General features: G+C 41.4%; 1 protein-coding gene across 7 annotated transcripts in view; it reads left to right on the top strand.

Annotated features, from left to right (window-relative positions):
- Nucleotides 1-19903, top strand: part of CHCHD3 (coiled-coil-helix-coiled-coil-helix domain containing 3) — a 222905-nt gene that overhangs the window by 70643 nt on the left and 132359 nt on the right. For all 7 annotated transcript variants that reach the window (XM_019543767.1, XM_019543771.1, XM_019543770.1 and 4 more), the window contains exon 4: nt 12808-12952. In XM_019543767.1, coding sequence (XP_019399312.1) covers nt 12808-12952 — 145 coding nt within the window. The remainder of the gene's footprint in view (nt 1-12807; nt 12953-19903) is intronic.

Below are 19903 nucleotides of genomic sequence, written 5' to 3'. Positions count from 1 at the left end.
GATATCTGGTGCTTGCTCATGCATAGCTAAGAGCAGATTGTATCCCACAGATATTAAAGATTAAGAGCATTTTTAAAGTCATTTCATCCATGTCAGTGCAAGGTTGTTTCTTGAGAAAACTTGGGTACATTTTCAGTAGAATCGCACAGAGGTGGACCATCCTCAGAAGATGTTTTGTCTCATTTTGGCATGGTTTTAAAGATCAAGTAAAGACCAGTAATCTGTGGGCGGTTTCTCCATTAATCTTTAGGTTCTACAAGCATTATGCCAAACTCTGTCCTCTGAATAAACTGCAATGAAATGGGGAGTATTGCATTTACCCACATAATACACCATCTTTCCTTCAAAAATCATCCTTCCAAAACAGGGGTGCGTATCGTAAGTGGGGGAGTGGATTCTTTTCTGGAATACAAGCGTGGAGAAGTAGGAGGAGAGAGCGGCTGCTGTAAGAAGTGGAGAGATGCCTGGCTTCTCCCTCTGCCACCCTTCAAAATCAGGGCTTCACTGTTATCCTCTCACATAGCTTGCCACAGTCAGGATCCCTGGCCATAACTGGAAAAAGCATTGTTTCTTCATTCTGCCCTCCCCAGAATGTGGGTGGTTGATTTGGGGGGTTGTGGCATGCTTGAAAATACTGTAACTATGCACATCAAATGCAAACTTATAAAATGTGCCTCTTCCTCTGGGCTAAGATTTGCCTATCTTCACAATAGTAAGTACTGCAGTTGCCTTGCGAAGCGAGGGCAAAACCAGACCTATCAGTTGCTGGCAGTGGGAGCACACTTTGTCCCCTGAAGTTCCCTTCACTTTTCCTGACCCTCTGGCTAGTCGGTATGTGTAACTAGAGCTCTGTGCCACCGTGTTTTTGCATGGAAATCCAGGCCATATTCCACATGTTTTAGGTCAACCATTTGGTTCAGTAATTTGTTTAATTCCTTGTTGTGTGACCCAGTGCTGCATTTGATTTGGGGGAAGATTGTGTCCTCAGCTCGGCTTCCCCATCGGAGGTGTCTGCAGCAGCTGGCACCTGCAGACTTTAAGGGGCCACCAAGCTGGAGAAAAAAGGAAGATGTGTACCTTTCTGCTTTGTTGGGGAGCCAGGCCTGCTCAAGGAAAAGGATGCAGGTACTACTTAAAAGCCTCATTTTCCTTCAGGGAAAGGAGTAAGCCAAGCAGGATTGGAGAGCCTGACTCTGCTAGCTAGGAAGTAGTCCAGGCTGGATGGGGTTGCCTCAGACCCTACCCCAGACTGGAAGGGAAGCACTTAGGGTTCCCAAAAGAGATCTGACTGTTGGGGTAAGCAGACCTGCTTCTCTGTCTTTTGGAGGGGAGTGAAGCTAGAAGGGGTGCAAGACCTGAGTCCCTGCAACAGTGACCTAGTCTGTGATGCCAAGCTCAACTGCCTCCTCACTTCCTCTGCTCCCCTGGGGCTCTAGGAAGAGGGCACTAGATTCGGCATGGATGCTGGAGACTGGGCAGGAGAGCTTAGTTTTGCTTTCCCCTGTGAAGCATACTTATGGGTATAAACTCTCAAAGGGGAAATAAATAATATGATCAGCACGGTTTCCCCAGCTTTTCTTTCCAGAGTGCACCATAAGGTATCAGTGCAGAAAGCCCACCGCCCACAAAAAAGAATGCCTCTTTCTCATGGGAGGAAAAGGAGCATTCTTCAGTGTAGCTAGAGTTGTTTAGTTGAACTATTTTGCCAACAAAACCTGAACCAACTAAGTCGGTAAGGATTTGGAAGAGTGAGTACTGCAAAATCCAGCTTGGAGTTCTGTCGGTTCCCTAGAGCAGCTAGCTGTGCATCTGTCCTGATGCATCCTAGAGAGCTGCAAGGGTAGGATGGGGATTTCCTGTCATGTATAAAAGGTTGGGAAAGTAGTGGATTGTTGTTTGCTGCAGAATCCTAGGGGCTGCGGTCCAGGCGGTTGCTTCCAGGCTCTGTTACTACCGTATCCCCAGTAGATGGCTATGGAGTGATGAGGAGTCTAACCTCAAATGGTCTGGCATTGAGGGGGTTTTTTGGTCTACCGTTGCTCTCTTTCCCTCTCATCCATAGCAGCTTCTATTCTATCAGACTGAAAGGTTCTTTGTGACGTACCCTTCAACAGTTCACCTTGTATTATTACTGAAGAGGCCTATAGCTATTTTGCCTGCTGGCCAGTGGCTGTATATGTCTAATAAGGGGAGATTTTTTTTTTCCTTGAATAGTGGATTCCTTGCTACGGAAGTCCTTCTCGTGTAGCAAACATTGTCTCCTCCTTTTTCCTTAGGCTGAGAAATTCTTAGGGGGCATCAAGCCAACCTGAACAACCAAATACAAGCTGCCAGAAAAAAGAGGGAAAGCGCTTTTTCTTTCATACTGCAGAGAGGAAGGAAGATGCAGACCAGTGACAGTAAAGTAAAAAACTTTTCTCTGTTCAAACAGTGAGACAGTGGAATAAACGCCTAGGGAAGCTGCTGCCTCTCCATCACTGGAGGTGTTTGAGAAGAGCCACTGGTTGGGGATGGTCTAGGTGTAACGATGCCTATGTTCTGCTAGGTGGTCTTGTCCCTCTGCTCAGGATCAGACTGATTTGCCATGTTTGGGGTTAGGAAGGAATTTAACCCCGTGGTCAGATTGGCACGGACTGTGGGGGGGCTTCCCTTCCTCTGTAGCAGTGGACATGGCCCTCTACGTGGGATCTCTTGGGCACATATTGACAACAGTTCCCAGAAGCAGGGCAGTGGCTGCCATGGCTCCCCTGCTCTCCCAGTGTGTGGCATATTAGGGTCTTGGGGTGTCAGGGTTGATGGTAGTCTTATGTAGAGTTTGGGTGGATGATGCTCTGGATGGGCTGGTTTGGATAGGGATGATCCTGCCTCAGGTAGGGGGTTAGACTAGTCGACCTCTGGCGGCCCCTTTTCAGCCCTAATTTTCTATGACTGGCGTAGTGCCTCTGCATGCTTCTACAGACAGTGCTAATGCATACATATGGCTGCTTCAAACTTTGTTTAAAAGAAATGGGATTCACATCAGTATTACACTGACTCATTCAAGATCAGATTTTCAGACAGCTCTTCTCTTAGTGATACAGTGGGAATGCAATAGGAAGTTTGAAGGCTATTTAGAGTCATTAGAAAAGTTGCCATAAAATCTTGATCTTGCCTGACACTTGAGACAGGAGTATAGGTCATAAAAGAAGTTGAAGAGTTCTGGGACGTGCAACGACAGAAAATACCGTTTTTTCAAAGGGAAGCCAGAACAAATACAGGGTGATTTGTTGCTGCCAGTATTGGAGGGGATAGCTTTAACTGAGCAAGATTTTATGAACAACTCTACTCCACACTTAAATCTTTGCTATTAAAGGAAAGAACATTACCTGCACGAAGTCTCCACTCTCTTTCACATGTAAACCCTATAAGCCTTTTTCCATCTTTTTTTCTGGCCCTCCAAATTGGGACAAGAAGAGCAGGCTCTTATTTGCAACATCCTAAGCAAAAATTGAAAATGGAATTTGTCTTGAAAGCATTTCACTTTTTCCATCCTCACAAAAATCTTATTTTGTATAGATATCACGGCTGCTTTTCTGTTTCCAGCTTTGATATTTCCTACGTAATTTTTACATGTGTTCCCACGGTTTTTTGAAGCTCCTGTAAGCTAGTGGTGGTCAACCTTTTGGCTTTTTGGGCCAAATGACTGGTATAGGGCTGGTGTATGGGCTAGGTTGGGGTATGGTGCTGTCCACTTCCCTCCCCTAGGCATGGGAATCGAGTCCTGGAGGCCTGGCACTGCCTTGCATGCTGGGATTTGGCCCCAGTGGCCTGATGCTGTGCCCACCTGGCCTTGTGTGCTGGGATCGGGCACTTGATCCAGTGCACAGGGCCTAAGGCTCCACTGCCACCAAATTTCTAAACCCTTGAGGAGACTTGGGGGGCTGGGGCTGGCTTGCAGGCTGGGGGTGGGGGTGAGTACCCCTGTTATAAACAGTTATACTAGCTATAAGAAAGGAAAAGGACTCTTTCTCCCTGGACAGTATTTCTGAGAAGGCTGAAGTAAAAATGCCGTGGCATTTTTAGAAACTCTTTAATTTAAGAAAAGGGATTGTACAGGGAGTGAAGAAAATCAGAGGCCTGAGCTGATGAAGCCAAGCTGGTAAAAGATCTCCTCTAAGAAGTATCTTAACAGAAGAGTGTGGCAATATTGGAAAACAACTAGAGTCACAGAAACAAAAACCTGGTGGGAATTTTGCTTTCTTGTATCTTAACATGTCCCAATGATCTGGAGTTTGCATGGTACCAAAAGAGTATGTTTGTATGACGCTCCATCTTACTGAGAGATTTAGCTTGTGTATTCTCTCTACAACCAAAAACCCAGCTAATGTAGAGAATCATACTTGTCTTTAAAGGACCTTCCTTGTATTAAGGTTTTGGAGCATGGGGTCTCCGAAGTAAAACGGCATACTTAATTTAGGTTATGGGACATGACACCTTTCCTGGATAACTGTTCTGATCGCTGCAACCAGTGCATCACTTTGAGCTGTCCCAGCTATTTCTTTTCCCACCTCTTCCACTGCTTCTCAGGACAATACAAAAGACAGCCTCAGGGCCCCTCCCATTGATGTTGGCTCCTCTGTCCTTATCGGTAGTGGCTGTCAAACCTGATAAACTTAGCTTGAGGTTTTTTTCAGTTGCCCCTATTTCACAGAGGGCATCTGCTTCTTGTAAAAAGTAGTCATCCATCTGAGAGCAGACAGGTTTGAAATGAGTATGCAGATGAAGTGATTATTTCTGTTATGGACTCCAAAAGAAAAGACAACTAGAAGCTGCTTTACCGGCTAATTTAAACTCTTTAGCTTAATTTATATGCTAAAACCAATTAAAAATGGCCTTGAGTTTGAGCAGAAGAGTTTTATTGTCATTTATCTTGTGGAGCACCCCAGTAGAACAGCAATATAATGTTCTCAGCATGGTCGAGAAAAAGATGTTTGTACATCTCTAACATTAAATGCTTCCTTAGGGTATCCATTTATTTCCAACTGAGAGATCAAAAGGCTTGGGCAGACAAATTTACACCACTTGCAATGGACATGTACGCTAAACCCCTACTTTACCATAAGTATATTGAAGCTGAGATAAAGTTTCTCTCAGAAAAATCTGTAATAAAGATATTCTGGTTTAAATTGTACACAAATGTAGATGTAGTCTTCTGCAATCCCAGCCTATGGTAATGATTTGCTCAGTGCAAATGGGCTATTTGCTGCTATTTCACCACCTAGTAATAGCACCTTCTACATGCAGGTAACTGGAACAGCTTCTTGTTTGGTCTGCATTTTATTCTGGTATAATTTACATCAGTGTACAGAAATAGTGTGAATTACACTTGTGCAAATGCATCCTCTCTCCATGCTTATGGGGAATGAGCTTGGTACGCCCTTGTATGCTCACTGAACCTTGGGTAGGTGACTTACTGTCCATTAGAATAAGCCCTGTGGTGGCTACTGCCTCAGTCAGTTGATTCAAAATTAACGCTTTTTATTCCAAATGTGATGGACCCAGTAACGTATTTTTAAGTCAAACAGCTGGTCTTCACAGCTCTCATAGCATTCATTCCTTAGGTAAATTCAAGGAATATTTCTTGTCTGGATAAGCATTGAGATCCAGTCTTTAGCAGCAGTGACAATCTTAAACAGAGCAGTCTCATCTCCTGCATTAACATGTTCTCGATGGTCACGTAGTTATTGATACGCATGTTTGCTGTGTTCAGTCTGTCCATCATTTGATTTTCACCAATTCATATCCTCTCTTTTATCTAAAGTCTTCTCAACATGTTAGTATTTCAACGGAAGGCAAGATGAAAATAATCATATGATCAACTGTGTTTTGGATATCCCCATCCAAGGGATGATTTAACTTTTACCTATTAAGAACATTGTTAGAAGAATCCTATCTCTGGAGCTTAGAAGCAAGAACAAGAAAAAAAATCTTATGAAGATTTCCTTTTATAAGGACCACTGAACCACTGCACCTGTGAGATCAACAGATCATCCAGAACAGAAATGGAAACTAACTTTGAGGCATTTGATTAAATTGTCAATAAATGCCATGTTTTTTCCTTAAAATGTAATTAACATCTTATACAAATCTTTCTTAAGTTACATAGCCATGGAAGTTCACAGAACATTTTCCATCCCTCGGGCTGCTAGTAGGGTAAATTACCATTGTAAAAGATGTGTGGACCTTATTACTCAGAGGAAATTTCAAGGAGGTCTGGATCATGTTTTATTTTGTTTGGTGTTTACATTTGCGCCCCTTCAAAACAAGGAAGTTGAAAGTATTGTTTGATCTCTCTTGACTTGCATGGAGCTGTGTGCCTGAAACAGCTCTGCTTTAGAAAATGTACCTATTTATTACTTTAATATTCTAATTTTGGTCATTACAGTGAGAAAATCAATACTTTGGGCTATAGCTGTTGCTAAACTTTTCATTTAGTGGAATGGGGGACAGTTGTTGATCACTTAAGCAGGGTGACCGGAGATCTGACGTAGATCCAAATATGCACAGGCCTGATTTAGGTAAACCATTTAGTCTGTATACCTCACTTTCCTAATTGGTAGAGGATGTTTACTTACAGTAATTGTAATGGGAATGAAATTTTATATAAGAGCTTTGAGATCCGAAGGTGGAGGGTTCTGTAGAAATGAGGGGGATTATTGCTCTTCATAGTGGCCTACAGACCATCTCACGTGTGTCATCTTAAACTATAAAGTAGCTGCGAATGGGAAATAATGTTAAGCATTTGTTCTAAATCTCAATCTATGAGAAGTTCTGTTGGCATTAAACACGTGCCTCTAACTAATTATAATAAGCCAGTGACAAGATCACTGCTGTTTGTTTGGTTTCACTGAATGAGATAATGTAACCGGAAGGCAGTACACGTTTTAAGTGGTCAATATTTTATAACCTAATAGTTTGTGGAATTACAAGTTATCAACTTTTCTTTTTAAAAATGTATAGCAAGCAGTCTTTAACTGCTGTTTCAGCAGTTTCTCAGACATCGAAATAATTTCCTTGTGAATACAAATGAGCAGTATAAGGGTGTAGTTGCTTGTTTTTTCACCCCTTTTTTTTCTTATAACTCTGTCACCTTATGTGAATTGGAGGTTCCTGGTTAAACATGGGAGTTATTACACTGAGCCTTTTATTTTAGTATAATTAAAATTTTCATTGCATGCTCTTTATTTATATAGACTTCTTAAAGTATTAGATAAATCTGACAAGTTCTGATATGTAACTGTGTACCTGCATATAAATTGTGGGCCTGAATATTCAGTGTGGGGAAGGTCGTAATATAATTCATTACTGAAGATTTAGCGGGTGTTTGCTCTCATTCTGGAGAAGTACATGTGGTATTCCAGTAAAATGAGTTTATAACACTGGGAAGAAAACAACTACTGTAAGTCAATGTTAGCAAGTTTCTGAGACTTTAGGGTAGAACTGACGTGTGTTTGTTTCGTTAAGCTTCTACAAGCCACCCAATTACATAATGCAAATAAGTGAAGCTTACATTTAAATAATAAAGTTTTGCTGAAAACTGACAAATTTAAATGAGTCATGATAGGTGTTTGAAATGGTTTTATAAGTAAAACTTGTCTTGCATGAACAACTCCAGAAGGTGTTTCAGAAAGTGAAGAGCAGATTCAAGGGAGGTTAGTGCTTTGTGCTTGGGGAGAAGTATTTCAGACCATGTGAACTTGGATTGGGGAAGATAATGAAAAGGGAATAGATATATCTGTTAAGGATCCTCTTACGAGCTCTGCCAAGACTTCTTGCAACGTACCTTTTCTTTCTTCTGAACTTGTTTTGATCAGATGGTGTAGAAGCAGTCTGTAGGCGAGGTGAAAATTTTCATTAAAATGTAAACTTTTTTGAGGAAAAATACATTTCACAGTCTCCTTCTCTGTTTCCTCAGCTTCCACACCTTATGTAGTCTATGGTAAATATTATTTCAGTTTGTTAGTCAAACGTCTGTTATGTTTCACCTTATTGTAGTTTAAAAAAGAGAATGGGGGTAATATAGGAAAGTGAATTATGAAAAAAATATGCCCTCCTATACGTTGGAAAAGCCTAAGTGGCTTATTCAAGGGCTTCAAATCATGGCTATATGACATAGTCTTAGTTGTAGAGTTCCGGTTCCTAAAATGTAGTGTTTCATTCTGAGCTGATTAATTGCAGGCAGAATATGAACACCTTGGGCGATTGGCAATGAATTAGTATCGTTTAGTTAATGTATACCTTCCAAGAAACACAACACCAAAAATGGACAAGGAATTTTTCAGATAATTTAGAAGGATATAAATTCAGAGATATGAAAGGGAAAATGCAGAATAAATATCTTCCTCCTGACAGAGCTGTGTAACTTGTTAGATCATGAAATGGTCCGGTCTGTTACCTTACCTAGGTTTCTTCAGAAGAAAATCACTCAAAATATCTCCTGTACTGCTTTGGTACTTTGAGTAAGTAGTTCTCAATGTTCTAATTGAAAAGATTAGGGATCCTAGTTCTAGAAACTCTGGCATGGCTAGTTACCCTGGTGTCTGTTGGCTTGGAAATGCTTTTTGGGAATTGGCTTATGGGGGGCGGGGTGTGTGTGTGTGTGTGTGCGCGCGCACATTAGAATGGTTCAGGATGGGCATCAGGGATTAATTAATTTCTAAAAAGCTTAGCTCTTGAACACAAAGTTTCTCGCAGCCCTGGAAGCAGACAGGCTGGCTAACACACCAAGGCCACCAAGAATACATAGTCTGGAAAACAGTCTTGGAACTGGGAGCATATACCATATTGTTCCATAACATGAGATAAAGTGACACCAGCTAACAAGGCCCCAGAGCAGGGGGGCCCGAGTCCCAGTTTTGGGGGAACAAACTAAATTAGGAGAAGGCCCAGAAGGCTACGTGGACATGAGACCACAGAGAGACAACCAGCCAGAGATAGCCATGGATGAAGAGTCATCAGGAGGCAAGGAGAGTACAAAAGCAGAGACTTGAGAGTAACAAAGGGTGAGCCCTCCCTTGTCCCTCCCTGTCTCTTCCTCCTTCTTGTCCCTCCTGATCCTCCTTCCTGAGGGATCCCTGTCACTATCCCTGTCTCCCAGGAAGGGTCCCTGAGGCCACTCTGGACAGAGGGCACACCACTAGCCTGTCTCATCCATCCTGCTAGAGGTGGGGGGTGTGGACCTTAGCATCCCACCTTCAGGCTGCTAACATCTGACGGCTAACACCTAAGAAAGAGCCTCAGAGTGGAGATTGCGTCCTGGCCAGATGTACTTTGACTCTGATGACAGCCCTAGGATTTGGGAGAGGCATAGAATTGCTTGATTATTTGTATTGCTGCTTTTCTGTTATCACTGTGCATCAATCAATTTGCCTGTTATCGAATGGAAAAGTCATGGTCAGCCTGGGTGGGGGGGAGCAGGAGAAGGAGAGGGACCCGGAACAAGGCCTCTGGGTCCTAAATCCAGAGCCAAGTGTCTTCATTAGCTCAAAAGTAGAAAGAATTAGTGACTAGAAGGTCAACAAGTAGAACGAAAAACAAGAGTGTTTACCTAAAACTTATCCTGGGTGCAAAAAGGAGCAAGCTTTTGTTTCCTAGGGATAAGAAAGTAGAACTGTTTTGTGATTTGGTTGTACTGGTTGTTTTCAGAGTCTGTGCAAGTGCTGTGCATTGCGAGTAAAATGGCAGCCTCCAGCTGAGCGTGAGGGAGAGTCTTCTTGCCTTCGATTATTGCACATAGTGAAGTCCTGAACCTAGACAAGGGAGCAAGGCCATCCAAGGCAAAAAGCTTAGAAGCTAAGCAGGCAACTCCACGTGAAACCCAGCAGACTCAGAACAGGATGAAGGGGGAGTTTGTAAGCAGGACGTAAATTGTTTTGTCAATTTTTTCTGTAAACGTATGAAGTGTCACTTGACGGAATTCCTGGAAGAGAAGATCTGAAGACTAAAAATAAAGCTCTCCTTTGTACCTAAGCTTCCAGCCAACCAATTGAAATGCATCACTGGTTGCCAGGTAGACTGGCAGAGTCTTTAGCCCCCTCCCAGGCATGCTGGCATTGCTTGGAACAATAGGGAGTTTAAGCGCCCGCCCAGGTGTGTGAGGCCAGTTACATAGGCAGAGGGAGCAGGTTTCTACCCTCAGGAATGTATTCAGCTCAGGTACAACTCAGGGTTAGCTGAAGCCGATGGGGCCAGAGGCGTTTGCCCTCTGCAGTGACCATGGTAACCAAATTGTCAGATAGCAGAGCTTGGGAAGAGACAGAGATGCTATTCTGCCACACCATTTTTTTTTTTTTTGCTAGTCTATACCTTGCTAGGATTTCTCTATGCTTTTTACTGTGGTGCCTTCTGTGACTGCATGTACTCACTGCCTTGGCATTCCTGTTAATTCTGTGGGAGTCTTCAGTTTTTAAACAAAAACATCTAAAGTCCTGGAGCCAGGTGATGATAGCAGGTTAGATCAGGTCAGACAGGACAGCCCTAAATCGGGTTCATAAGAATGGACATGCAGCGTTCTGGTAGAAGCAGAAAGGAACGTTTCCATTTTCTCTATAGTATTCTTAGCAGGGAAGTTGAACATAACAGCAGTCAGGCTAAGTCATCAAACAACTTACCTGGGAGATAGGAACCTATTATTTAGAAGGCTTAGGAAAACTGACTTTCTGCTCTTTGGAAGAGAGATTAAGAGGAGACCTCGTTGAGGTGCATAATTCTGAAGGCAGGAAAGAGAAGTCTCAAAGACTAACTGGGCTAATGTCAAATAAAAGAAGGAAGAGGCATGAATCTGAGCGAGAAGCCTGAGGTTTCTTTAAAGCAGGCAGGCAAATGTGAAGAACTTGAGCAGCCACTTAAATAGAGTAATTAGTATGTGGAGTGAGGTAAAAGTAGGTATCTTGTGCTTTAAAAAAAAAAGCAAACTTTTAGAGGCAAATAAATGCAGGGAGAAGAATCCACAGAAGGTGACATGGGGTGTACTTTAGTCTCTGAAACATCTAAATGTAGCTTTTACTGTTTCTTAACAAAAAAGGACTGCTGAGACTTCTATTTTGACACCCCTTCTCTAGGCAAAACAGCATTTCTGTAATCTGCAAGAAGAGTGGTGTGTTTTGACTGCGTTATTGATTGTGCAAAAGATTTGATGTATTGATGCTGCTGGAATAATTTGGGGGATCTTGGGAAATCACTTAATGGAATTTGGTCCGTGTCTGCATAATCTGACTTTCTGCTGGAGTAATTGAAGATGCTGCTTAATAAACTTTATAAAGACTCCCAGTTGGTTGCTGTGTTTCAGAGGGTTGTCTGAGCACAAAAGTAATACATGTTCTAATTCTCTTTTCTCCCCACCCCCCTTTTAAATCTTTTCCTTGGGGAAGAATTTAATGTACTATAATGCTGGTACTTTTTTACAAAGTGACCCTGCACATTATAATTTGTTCTCTGAATCTCCCTTGGTAATGCATAAATGCAGGGAAATTTCTGAAGCCCTGTCTCCTTCACTGTTTTTCAAAAGCCTGTTTGAAAAACTGTGTTTGATATTCCTTTACTGGCAGAGAACTCTCAAATGTTGTCATCTTGGTTTTTGGTGTAATGTAACATGTGAAGTAGGTTTATTTTATGAACTAGTCTTCTTTATATATCTGAAGGGGGGGTGTCTACGGACATATACATTTTATTCACATTTATGTATAAATACATACATGTAAATCAAATGTATAGCTCCATACATGTAAAATTATATATGGTGTGCTCATAAAGTTATTTTTGTATGGATTTTCATTAATCCTAATGGGTTTGTTAAACAACATGTGATCAAGTTCAGAACGCCCTGGGCCTGGTGTCTTGTGTGGACAAAATCTGTTTTAACAAGCTCAGGAAATAGTAATCCTTTGCTGTTAAATAGCTATCAGCATCTCACGCTTTCATATTGCTGTGCAAATATTAATTAGGTTTGGCATAGTTTTAATGCCCTTTCTGCAGGTGGCTGTGCTGATGCACAGTGCGGTTATAGCTAGGGACCTACTTAATTTGCAGCCAGGCAAAGACATTTTTGCGGCTTAGTCGCGGCACGAAGAGCTGATTTCATGGACGTTTCCTGGTGGCCCTGCCCCTGACTGCTGATTGGCAGAGTAGCCCTGGTGGGAGGAGGGATGAGAGGCAGGCTGCCATCTTTGCTGCTGGCTGCCCTCTGTGTGGCCCCGCCCCTGATCGCTGATTGGTGGAGAGGCCCCAAGGGGGGAGGAGGGTCTAAAGGGTGGCTGCCATCTTGCTGCTACCCTGCCATCAAGTGCCATCCCCTCCTGGGCTGGCTCTGAGGCAGCAAGGATCATTGGCTCCCCCTGGGGAGCCAGCGTTTTATTACTTTTTTTTTTTTAAAGTTGATTTTTGTGGACAGTTGTGGATTTCACAGTTGCCATGAAATCGCGAATTAGCTATAGCTATAGCTTGCAGCAACAGGAGCAGAGCAGAGTACTGCAGGGCAAATGCATGCTCACCTGTTCTGCAATAGGGAATAAAACATTGTGGAAATTGCTGACTTTTTTAATAGTCGGTTTTCTATTGTTTAAAAGGGCCCAATATTATTTTTCTATTATTTTTCCCAGTGTTGGAAGGAATGCTGTTACCATTTCAGTTCTGTGTCAAGATGGAGAATTTTGCGTGTTACAGATTTGGAACGTAATAATATAAAAGTTTCTGATAGTTCAGTGTCGTCACAACTACTCCTTTTTTATAATAGTGCTTTTGTTTTCCCCCTTCCCCCCATTTGTACTGTAGGTTGAAACAGGATCAGATGTACGTGCGTGATGAACTCGGCAAAGTCCTGGAGCGAGAGCGAACTGCTTCAAATGAGCACCTGACCAGAGCCATTCTCCGAGAGAGAGCCGCAACCGAAGAGGAGCGCGTGAAGGCGGAGCGTTTTGTAAGTGGCGGAAACGTCGTGTAAAAATGCATGTGTCAGAAGAAATGGTTATGTCTTAAATCTTTCCTTGCCTTTGGCAAACTATAAAATCTAGAGAACTGGTGTTTTTTCTTTTGCTTGCAAAGTTTTTTTCTTACGGTGAAATTCATTTTTGCTGATATTTCTCCTGTCACTTCACAGTCCTTGTACAAATAGATGATTTAAAATCATTGTGCACTTTTTTTAGTGTCCTGAACTTGTGATGTTGCGGCAGGATTTTTTTGCGTGTGTGTAGATAGCATTTGAATCCCTTAACTAAATTTTCTTTTAAAGGAGGGGAGGCTAAAATCCTGGCCTGGTTCTACTTAAGTACTTTGTACATCTAGGTAGATTATGTGATGTGAAGTTAGGAATGCTACATGACTGAAAACTTGATCCATGCACGCTTAATAATGAAGGGATGGCAACAGGACAGTCTTCCTGGGCAAAATAATTGACTGACTGAGGATTTCAAAGGTGTATTTTTTTTTCCTAACTACCTTAAACTGGAAACCTAAACCATATGTGAGTAATTTTGGATGGCTGTGCCCCAAATCTTAGTGCCAGCTTATTGGAAGTCTGTGTTGAAGACCTGCATTGCACCGGAGCATGTGATTTTTATATATATGTGTGTGTGATATAATCACATGCTCCGGTGAAATACAGTTCTTCAACACAGACTCCCAGTATAGATTTATATATATAAAACCTCTTTGGCTTCCAGCTTGTGAAATACAGCTGGCTGTTTTTTGCTGGGAATTGACACTGTAGATTGCCGTCCCTTTCAGATGTCTGGCAGATTTGTAGCTTCCCACAGCGATTGCTGCAACTGCCTGTATTCTCAGGATGAAATCCCTATGACAATTCTTTGCGGTATGGAGGCATTGCTTTGCTAGAAAGCACTTGAGTATAAACTGTGATATGGGCATTTTCAAGTTGGGGGAAAAAAATGAAGCCTGCATCTTAGAAACCTGTATGCATTTACTTCAGTTCACTCGCATGAGTTTTCCCTTTGAAATCAATGAGACCATTCATGTGAGTAATGTTAGGGATACGTATAAGTATTTGTAGGATTTGGTGGCCTTACTGCCTAGTGCTGCAAAAGCGATTGTGGAAATTTGTCCCTTCTGAAAACTATAAACGGATGGTTACCCCATATAACAAATGCATGAGTAAATGGTATTTTTTTGAATCCTAACTGATCTGGAAAAAAATCACTTGACTAAGCACAGAGAACTCATGCTTATTGTACATCGTCTCAGAGCTTGTCATGAACTGTATGCATGCAGTTCTATTGAGATACAGTTAATTGTAGAGGGGAAATCAGTTGATCCCCATCACTGTGTTTAACAATGGGGGAACAAAGGGAAAATGGAAGGGAGTTTTGTACAGGGCACATTTATTATGCATTTGATCCTAGAGTCTCTAATATCTTTATAAAGCAGACAGTCTTCAGGGCTTGAGACTAAAGAAGAGCTGGAGATTTAATATAGCAATCAAAGTGGGGTGGAGGGGGGTTGCATGGAGCAATAGGCATTTTGCATTTGTAACTGGCTTCATGCTTTTGTGAGGTGCATGTCACTCTCCGTGCCTGAAAATATCAAATGTATGCAGAGCAGGTCTTTTTAATTTTTCTTGAAGGCACAGGGTTTTCTCCTAGCAAATTTATAACACATTCATTTAACAGATATGTCACCTTTCATCTTTAGTTTTCACTTAGCCGAGAATATATTGGCTGGATGACCTAGCAAGCGACAAAGTAGGTTGATTAATTTTGTACTTATCTCGTGGAGGGTGTTGTTTCAAGCCCAGATAATGCTGGATGTGAAGTGGGAGAGGATGTAAATGTTGGGAATGCAGGCAATGATATGAAGCAGTGTTTAAAAATCATACAAGCTCTCCATTATGGTAAACCTTAATTCAGTATGCTGTTGCTCTACGACAGTAGTCCTCAACCTTTTTAGACTCAAGACACATTTTCATAACTTTTGAATTGAGCGGCACACTATTTCAAAACTACATTTCACTTGCTTTTCAACTATAGAAGAAACCACATTTCATTTGCTTTTCAACTGTAGCAACTCTTCTGTTGCAAAAAACTAAAAAAGATCACAACAGGTTAGATTGTTTTTGATAGTATGGATTTTTATTTGAAATCTCCGAGTTTGATAAATTGTGTGAGTGTTCCCATGTATAAGTACTAATGTTGTGCAGTACATTTAAAGGGGTCTTTTGTTGCCCTGGTTGAGAATCGCTGCTCTCTGGAGACGAAGGTGCTTTCACACGACATCTGAGAGAGTCAGATATGGCCAACACATGCTTTGCATATGGAGACAATATGCCTTGTTGGCTGGAGCATAGATTTTGCACTTGGAAACAGGCCAAGTCTCTAACCTGTGCCAGTGTCTTGCTGAGCAGCTTGGGGATTTTATTTAACTTTTCTTTATTCTGGTTTTTCAACTTGTAAAATTTTAAAACATTATAAAATATGGGTAAGAAGCACTGTGTAGCTTATTAGAATTATAATTCATTCATTTTCCAAGGTTGCTTTCAGAAGACCAGATTATTAAAATACAAAGTAGCAATTAATCTCTACCTGTGTTAGTGCCACAGTAATCTAATAAACATACTCAAAATGATCGAAAATCTAAATATTAAAAGTAAATAGTTTAACTACAAAGCTCTGGGTAGTAATCCTCAATTTCTTCTTCAGATCTCTCAAAAGCCCATTCCTCTAGCACTCCTTATTCCTAGTTAGGCTCTTTTCTTGGCTCCTTTGCTTACACACGTTTTGTTTTGTTTTTTTTCTCTCTCATATATAATTGCTAAGGCAGAGATGATCTATATTTTGTCTTTGCAAAATGGTATGATGATTTCTCATACTGTCTGTAAGTCACATTTTCTCACCTACATCACACCTTTTCCTCAAAAATCACCCCCCAAATTGGGGGGTGTGTATTAAGCAGGCAATCTGATTTTCTTCTTGGGGTTTGAAGCGCCTTGATTATGTTCCCCCCAATACTCCCCTCACCTGGAGCATGTGTTTAAATGCTCTTAGGCTCTATCCCTGCTCTGTGGAGCCTTAATTGTGGAAAAATCTTTTTCTCCATTCTACCTTCCAAAAACAAGGTGTGGATTTTATTTGTGGGTGTGTTGAATACGAGAAAATATGGTAAATGGTCTGGTATACCAGTTGTTTAGATCCAGAAGGGATCCTAGACTGTTAGGTCCGTGGGTCAGGTCTTGGATATTGTTTGTAAAGTATTGTGCTTCTTTCCATCACTGTCTGAAATTCCTTTGTTGTTTCTTAATTGTTTTAATACTCTAAAGGAAAAAAGTTATGGAAGTAAACATCGCATCAGTGCTATTCTTACAAATGTATTTATCTAATATGATTTAAAAATGGCCGAGTGTGCAGTTGTTACATTGTATATCTATGCATGAATAACAGACACTGTTCTGATTACGTTCTCATCCAAAGTGCCTTGGAAGAAAGGTCGGGGTCGTTAGTGTCCAACCAAACACTGAATGTTAAATTGCGTGTAGAAGTATAAAAAACCAATAGTATGAACATGCTGAAGGAAAAGACATGCTGCAAATTCTGCTGCTGTTTTGATGCTTATATTATAGTAGCATTAAAAAGCAGCAGTCAATATAGAAACCCCCGATACAGGCACTTGGGAAAATGTATGATTCAATGAGCAAATGTAACAACATTGCCAAATGCATTCTTTGGTTGCAAAGGCTTGTACTGCACAGCTGGAAAATTAAAAAAAAAAAAAATCCCACTCAAACATTCCCAGTCAAACTACAGCTCTAAACTTTGTCACTAACATTAGTGTTTCCCTTGCACTAGCATTCCTCTCTTACTTTTTATGTGCCTCCAACATCCATGATCTCCCTCCCTCCCTTCCCATCCCTCTTGAGAGACTTGTCTCATGCACTGTTGGAGCAAAGGAGGGGACGGGGACGTTCTCAGCAGGAGAAAAAGGTTTGGTACAGTGCTTATTTAGAGCACAAATAGGGAAGTGGCTGTGATAGCACTGAGAGACAACAGCTTGATAAGGATGCTTCTTTGTTTCTGCTATCTTTTGCTACTTCAGGAAGAGTTCCTCACTAGAAACCAGAAAGGGGCTTAAATGTGGGCAGGGGGAGCATGACGCCTCTCAGTAGTCAGTGTTCGTTTTTGGCCTTTTTCCAGTTGCGATGTGGCAAAGTAGGTAAGGCCCTCTCTGGGTTGCTCTAGGCTGCCCTGTACTTATTACATGGCATCTAGTACTGCAACGAAAAATCCTTTCCAGACCTACTTTCCAGCTGCTTTGGCTGGGTAGAACATTTGTAAAGCAAAGACAATACTTACCTCTCCATGTTCTAGTGGTCTTCACTAGAAGAAGTCAGTAGAAGTCTGTCCTACCTAGCACAAACTGATCTTTCCTTAGTATAGCTTGCAGCTGCAGCCCTTACTAGTATCTGCTTCTTGAACCAGCTGCCTACCTCCAAGTCCTACTTGGCAAATGTCTGCATTGGTCTGAGGTGTCCATTTACTATTGTGATATGTTTTTAAGAATGTAAACAATATAAGTTGTTCTGCATTTAATATCTTATGGTGCCCATTAGGGCTGCGTGAAATAGGTCGTATTCGATTTGGATTCGGCCCAAATCGGGGACAGTGATTTGTTTTGTTGATTTGGATCGCTGTCCTCAATTCGATTCAGCTGAATCCGAATCTGCAGATTAATTGCCGATTCAGACAATCAGCGATTGGGCCATAGACAGCACGTGTGTGTGGGGGGGTGATTGGTGGTGGACTCGGAAGTGGACTGGAAGTACTTCTGGTCCACTTCCGGATCTACCACTGAGCACGCTGGGGGCCCCCCTGGCTCGGCGACCAGCCGCAGGACCCCGGGTTTGCCCCTGACCCAGGAGGCACCAGTTGCTGAGCTGGGGGGGAGGTGCAGGGGGCTCTCCGGCAGAACTGGAAGTGGACCAGAAGTGCTTCTGCTTCACTTCCAGGTCTGCTGCCGAGTGCTCTGGGGACCCCCCAGTGCTCCTGTGCTACGCTCCGTCTGCCCCAGCATTACAGCGTTCACGAACCACCTGGGACCTTGAGGTATGTAGAAAAAACATTTAAAGCTGTCTCTGTCTGAATCGTCACATCTTTCTGAATGTCTCCAGATTAAAGGGTCTCTTGATTTGATTTGGATTCGGAGATTCGGCCACCGAATCAGGCTGAATCTTCACCAGATCGAATCAGGGACTGAAGGTTTGCACAGCCCTAATGTCCATGCTCATAGTGAGGAAAAATGTCATGAAATCAGAAAGATTAAAAAAAAAATTCTCCATTGCCTTCCTAGATGTGTATTACGTGTGTGTGTGTATTTTTTTTATCCCCAGCTGCTGTGAGTAGATGCAATTGCTAAGGTATGTCTTTGAGTTCAATCTGAACATATATTCAGTTTTGGTATTGGTGTGATCTGTCCTGGCAAAGAGCAGGGCTTTCAGTGCTCATGAATCTTTAGAGAATTCTCGTTTTGCATCCTACCAACATTTGTTAATGATGGATATCTCATCCTATGAAAACCTTATTTTCAGAGACTGTTGAGGGTTTTAAAACCTTTTTTTTTCCACTCAAAATTGTGCACAAACCAGTTGGGCTTACTCCTGTTGAGTGGTTTTAAACGTGGTAACTTTGCCATAAATAGCTTATTGACATTCCATCACTTAAGTCATTATGAGTGTCAAGGTGAGATATGGAGAGCATGAAGTAAAAATCTATAGATAACCAAAGTGCACAAGGCCAGTTATATTTCCATCTCCTTATAATGACCTGGCACTTACTGTTAACATATTTGCTTCACTGCCTGGACTGAAATGAGCTGTCATTAAGATCTTACATTTTGGAAAACAGTTTTGTAGAGCTGCCAGTGACATTACAGTTTCATTTCCCATTGAAGAGGCAGATAAATATTGTTTTGTACATTTTGCTCTGACCATAACATTTAAAGTTGATTATCTTTTTCATTATGAATCTGGATCCATACTAAAACAGTATAAAGTTTCCTTTATGTATTGTCCCAAGTTTAGCATTGGGAAAGATGTTACTGAATTACATCTTTGTTTAAAGAAACATTTTGTAACATTTTCCCCCCTACATATACACATGTCTGTTAACATCTTTGTTTTTAAAAAAATCGATGTGATAGCAAAATCTTTCTATGAAAAACATTTTTGTAGCTTAGGTGAATATAGTAATCGGATTACTGGATATTTTTGCCCAGGAAAATCATATTTGAAAGATATATTATTTCTCCTTTTTATTTTCCTGGACGCTAAAATCAATAAGCCAAATACATCCCTTGATATATCGGAACTGAAGTTGGTAGGGTTACATTAGAAGTGAATGTGGCCCTTGTCACAATCAAATATGTTTCATTAAAATACAATGTTTCATACTCTTGTGTCTTAACTACTTAGTTGTTTCACCTTCATCCTTGGATAATAGCTGCAAACTCCCCCATATACTTGCTATTCAGTGACCTTTACTTTAGCAGTGCATTTGGTTTACCTATCCTCAATTCGTTACCTTTGACAAGGGGAGGTTCCCTATTTTCCATAAGAAGATTATATTCTGACCCTTCTTGCTCTTTCTTAACAGTCCTGTACTAACCACATTTTAAGGATGACTTCACTAGAAAATTCCAGCGGGCAGAATTACCAAATGAGGTAAAACATTCATCCTCAAGAGAACAGAAGTCTGTTTACAAACCTACGGTATTTATTACATACCTCATTTAGCCCATTCATCATTTTAATAGAAAAAATGAATCTTTTTAGATGATTCTGAAGTAATTTGAGGTAAGCTACACAGCCCAAGGCAGAACATGATTACATACTGTAGACAGGGCCAAGCTGTTTCTTTAAAAAAAAAATATA

This window comes from Crocodylus porosus, unplaced genomic scaffold (assembly GCF_001723895.1).
Source record: "Crocodylus porosus isolate Cpor-Errol unplaced genomic scaffold, CroPor_comp1, whole genome shotgun sequence".
In the NCBI taxonomy this organism is placed as follows: domain Eukaryota; kingdom Metazoa; phylum Chordata; order Crocodylia; family Crocodylidae; genus Crocodylus; species Crocodylus porosus.
Note: the sequence above shows the minus strand (reverse complement) of the source record. Positions and strands in the feature narration are given on the sequence as shown.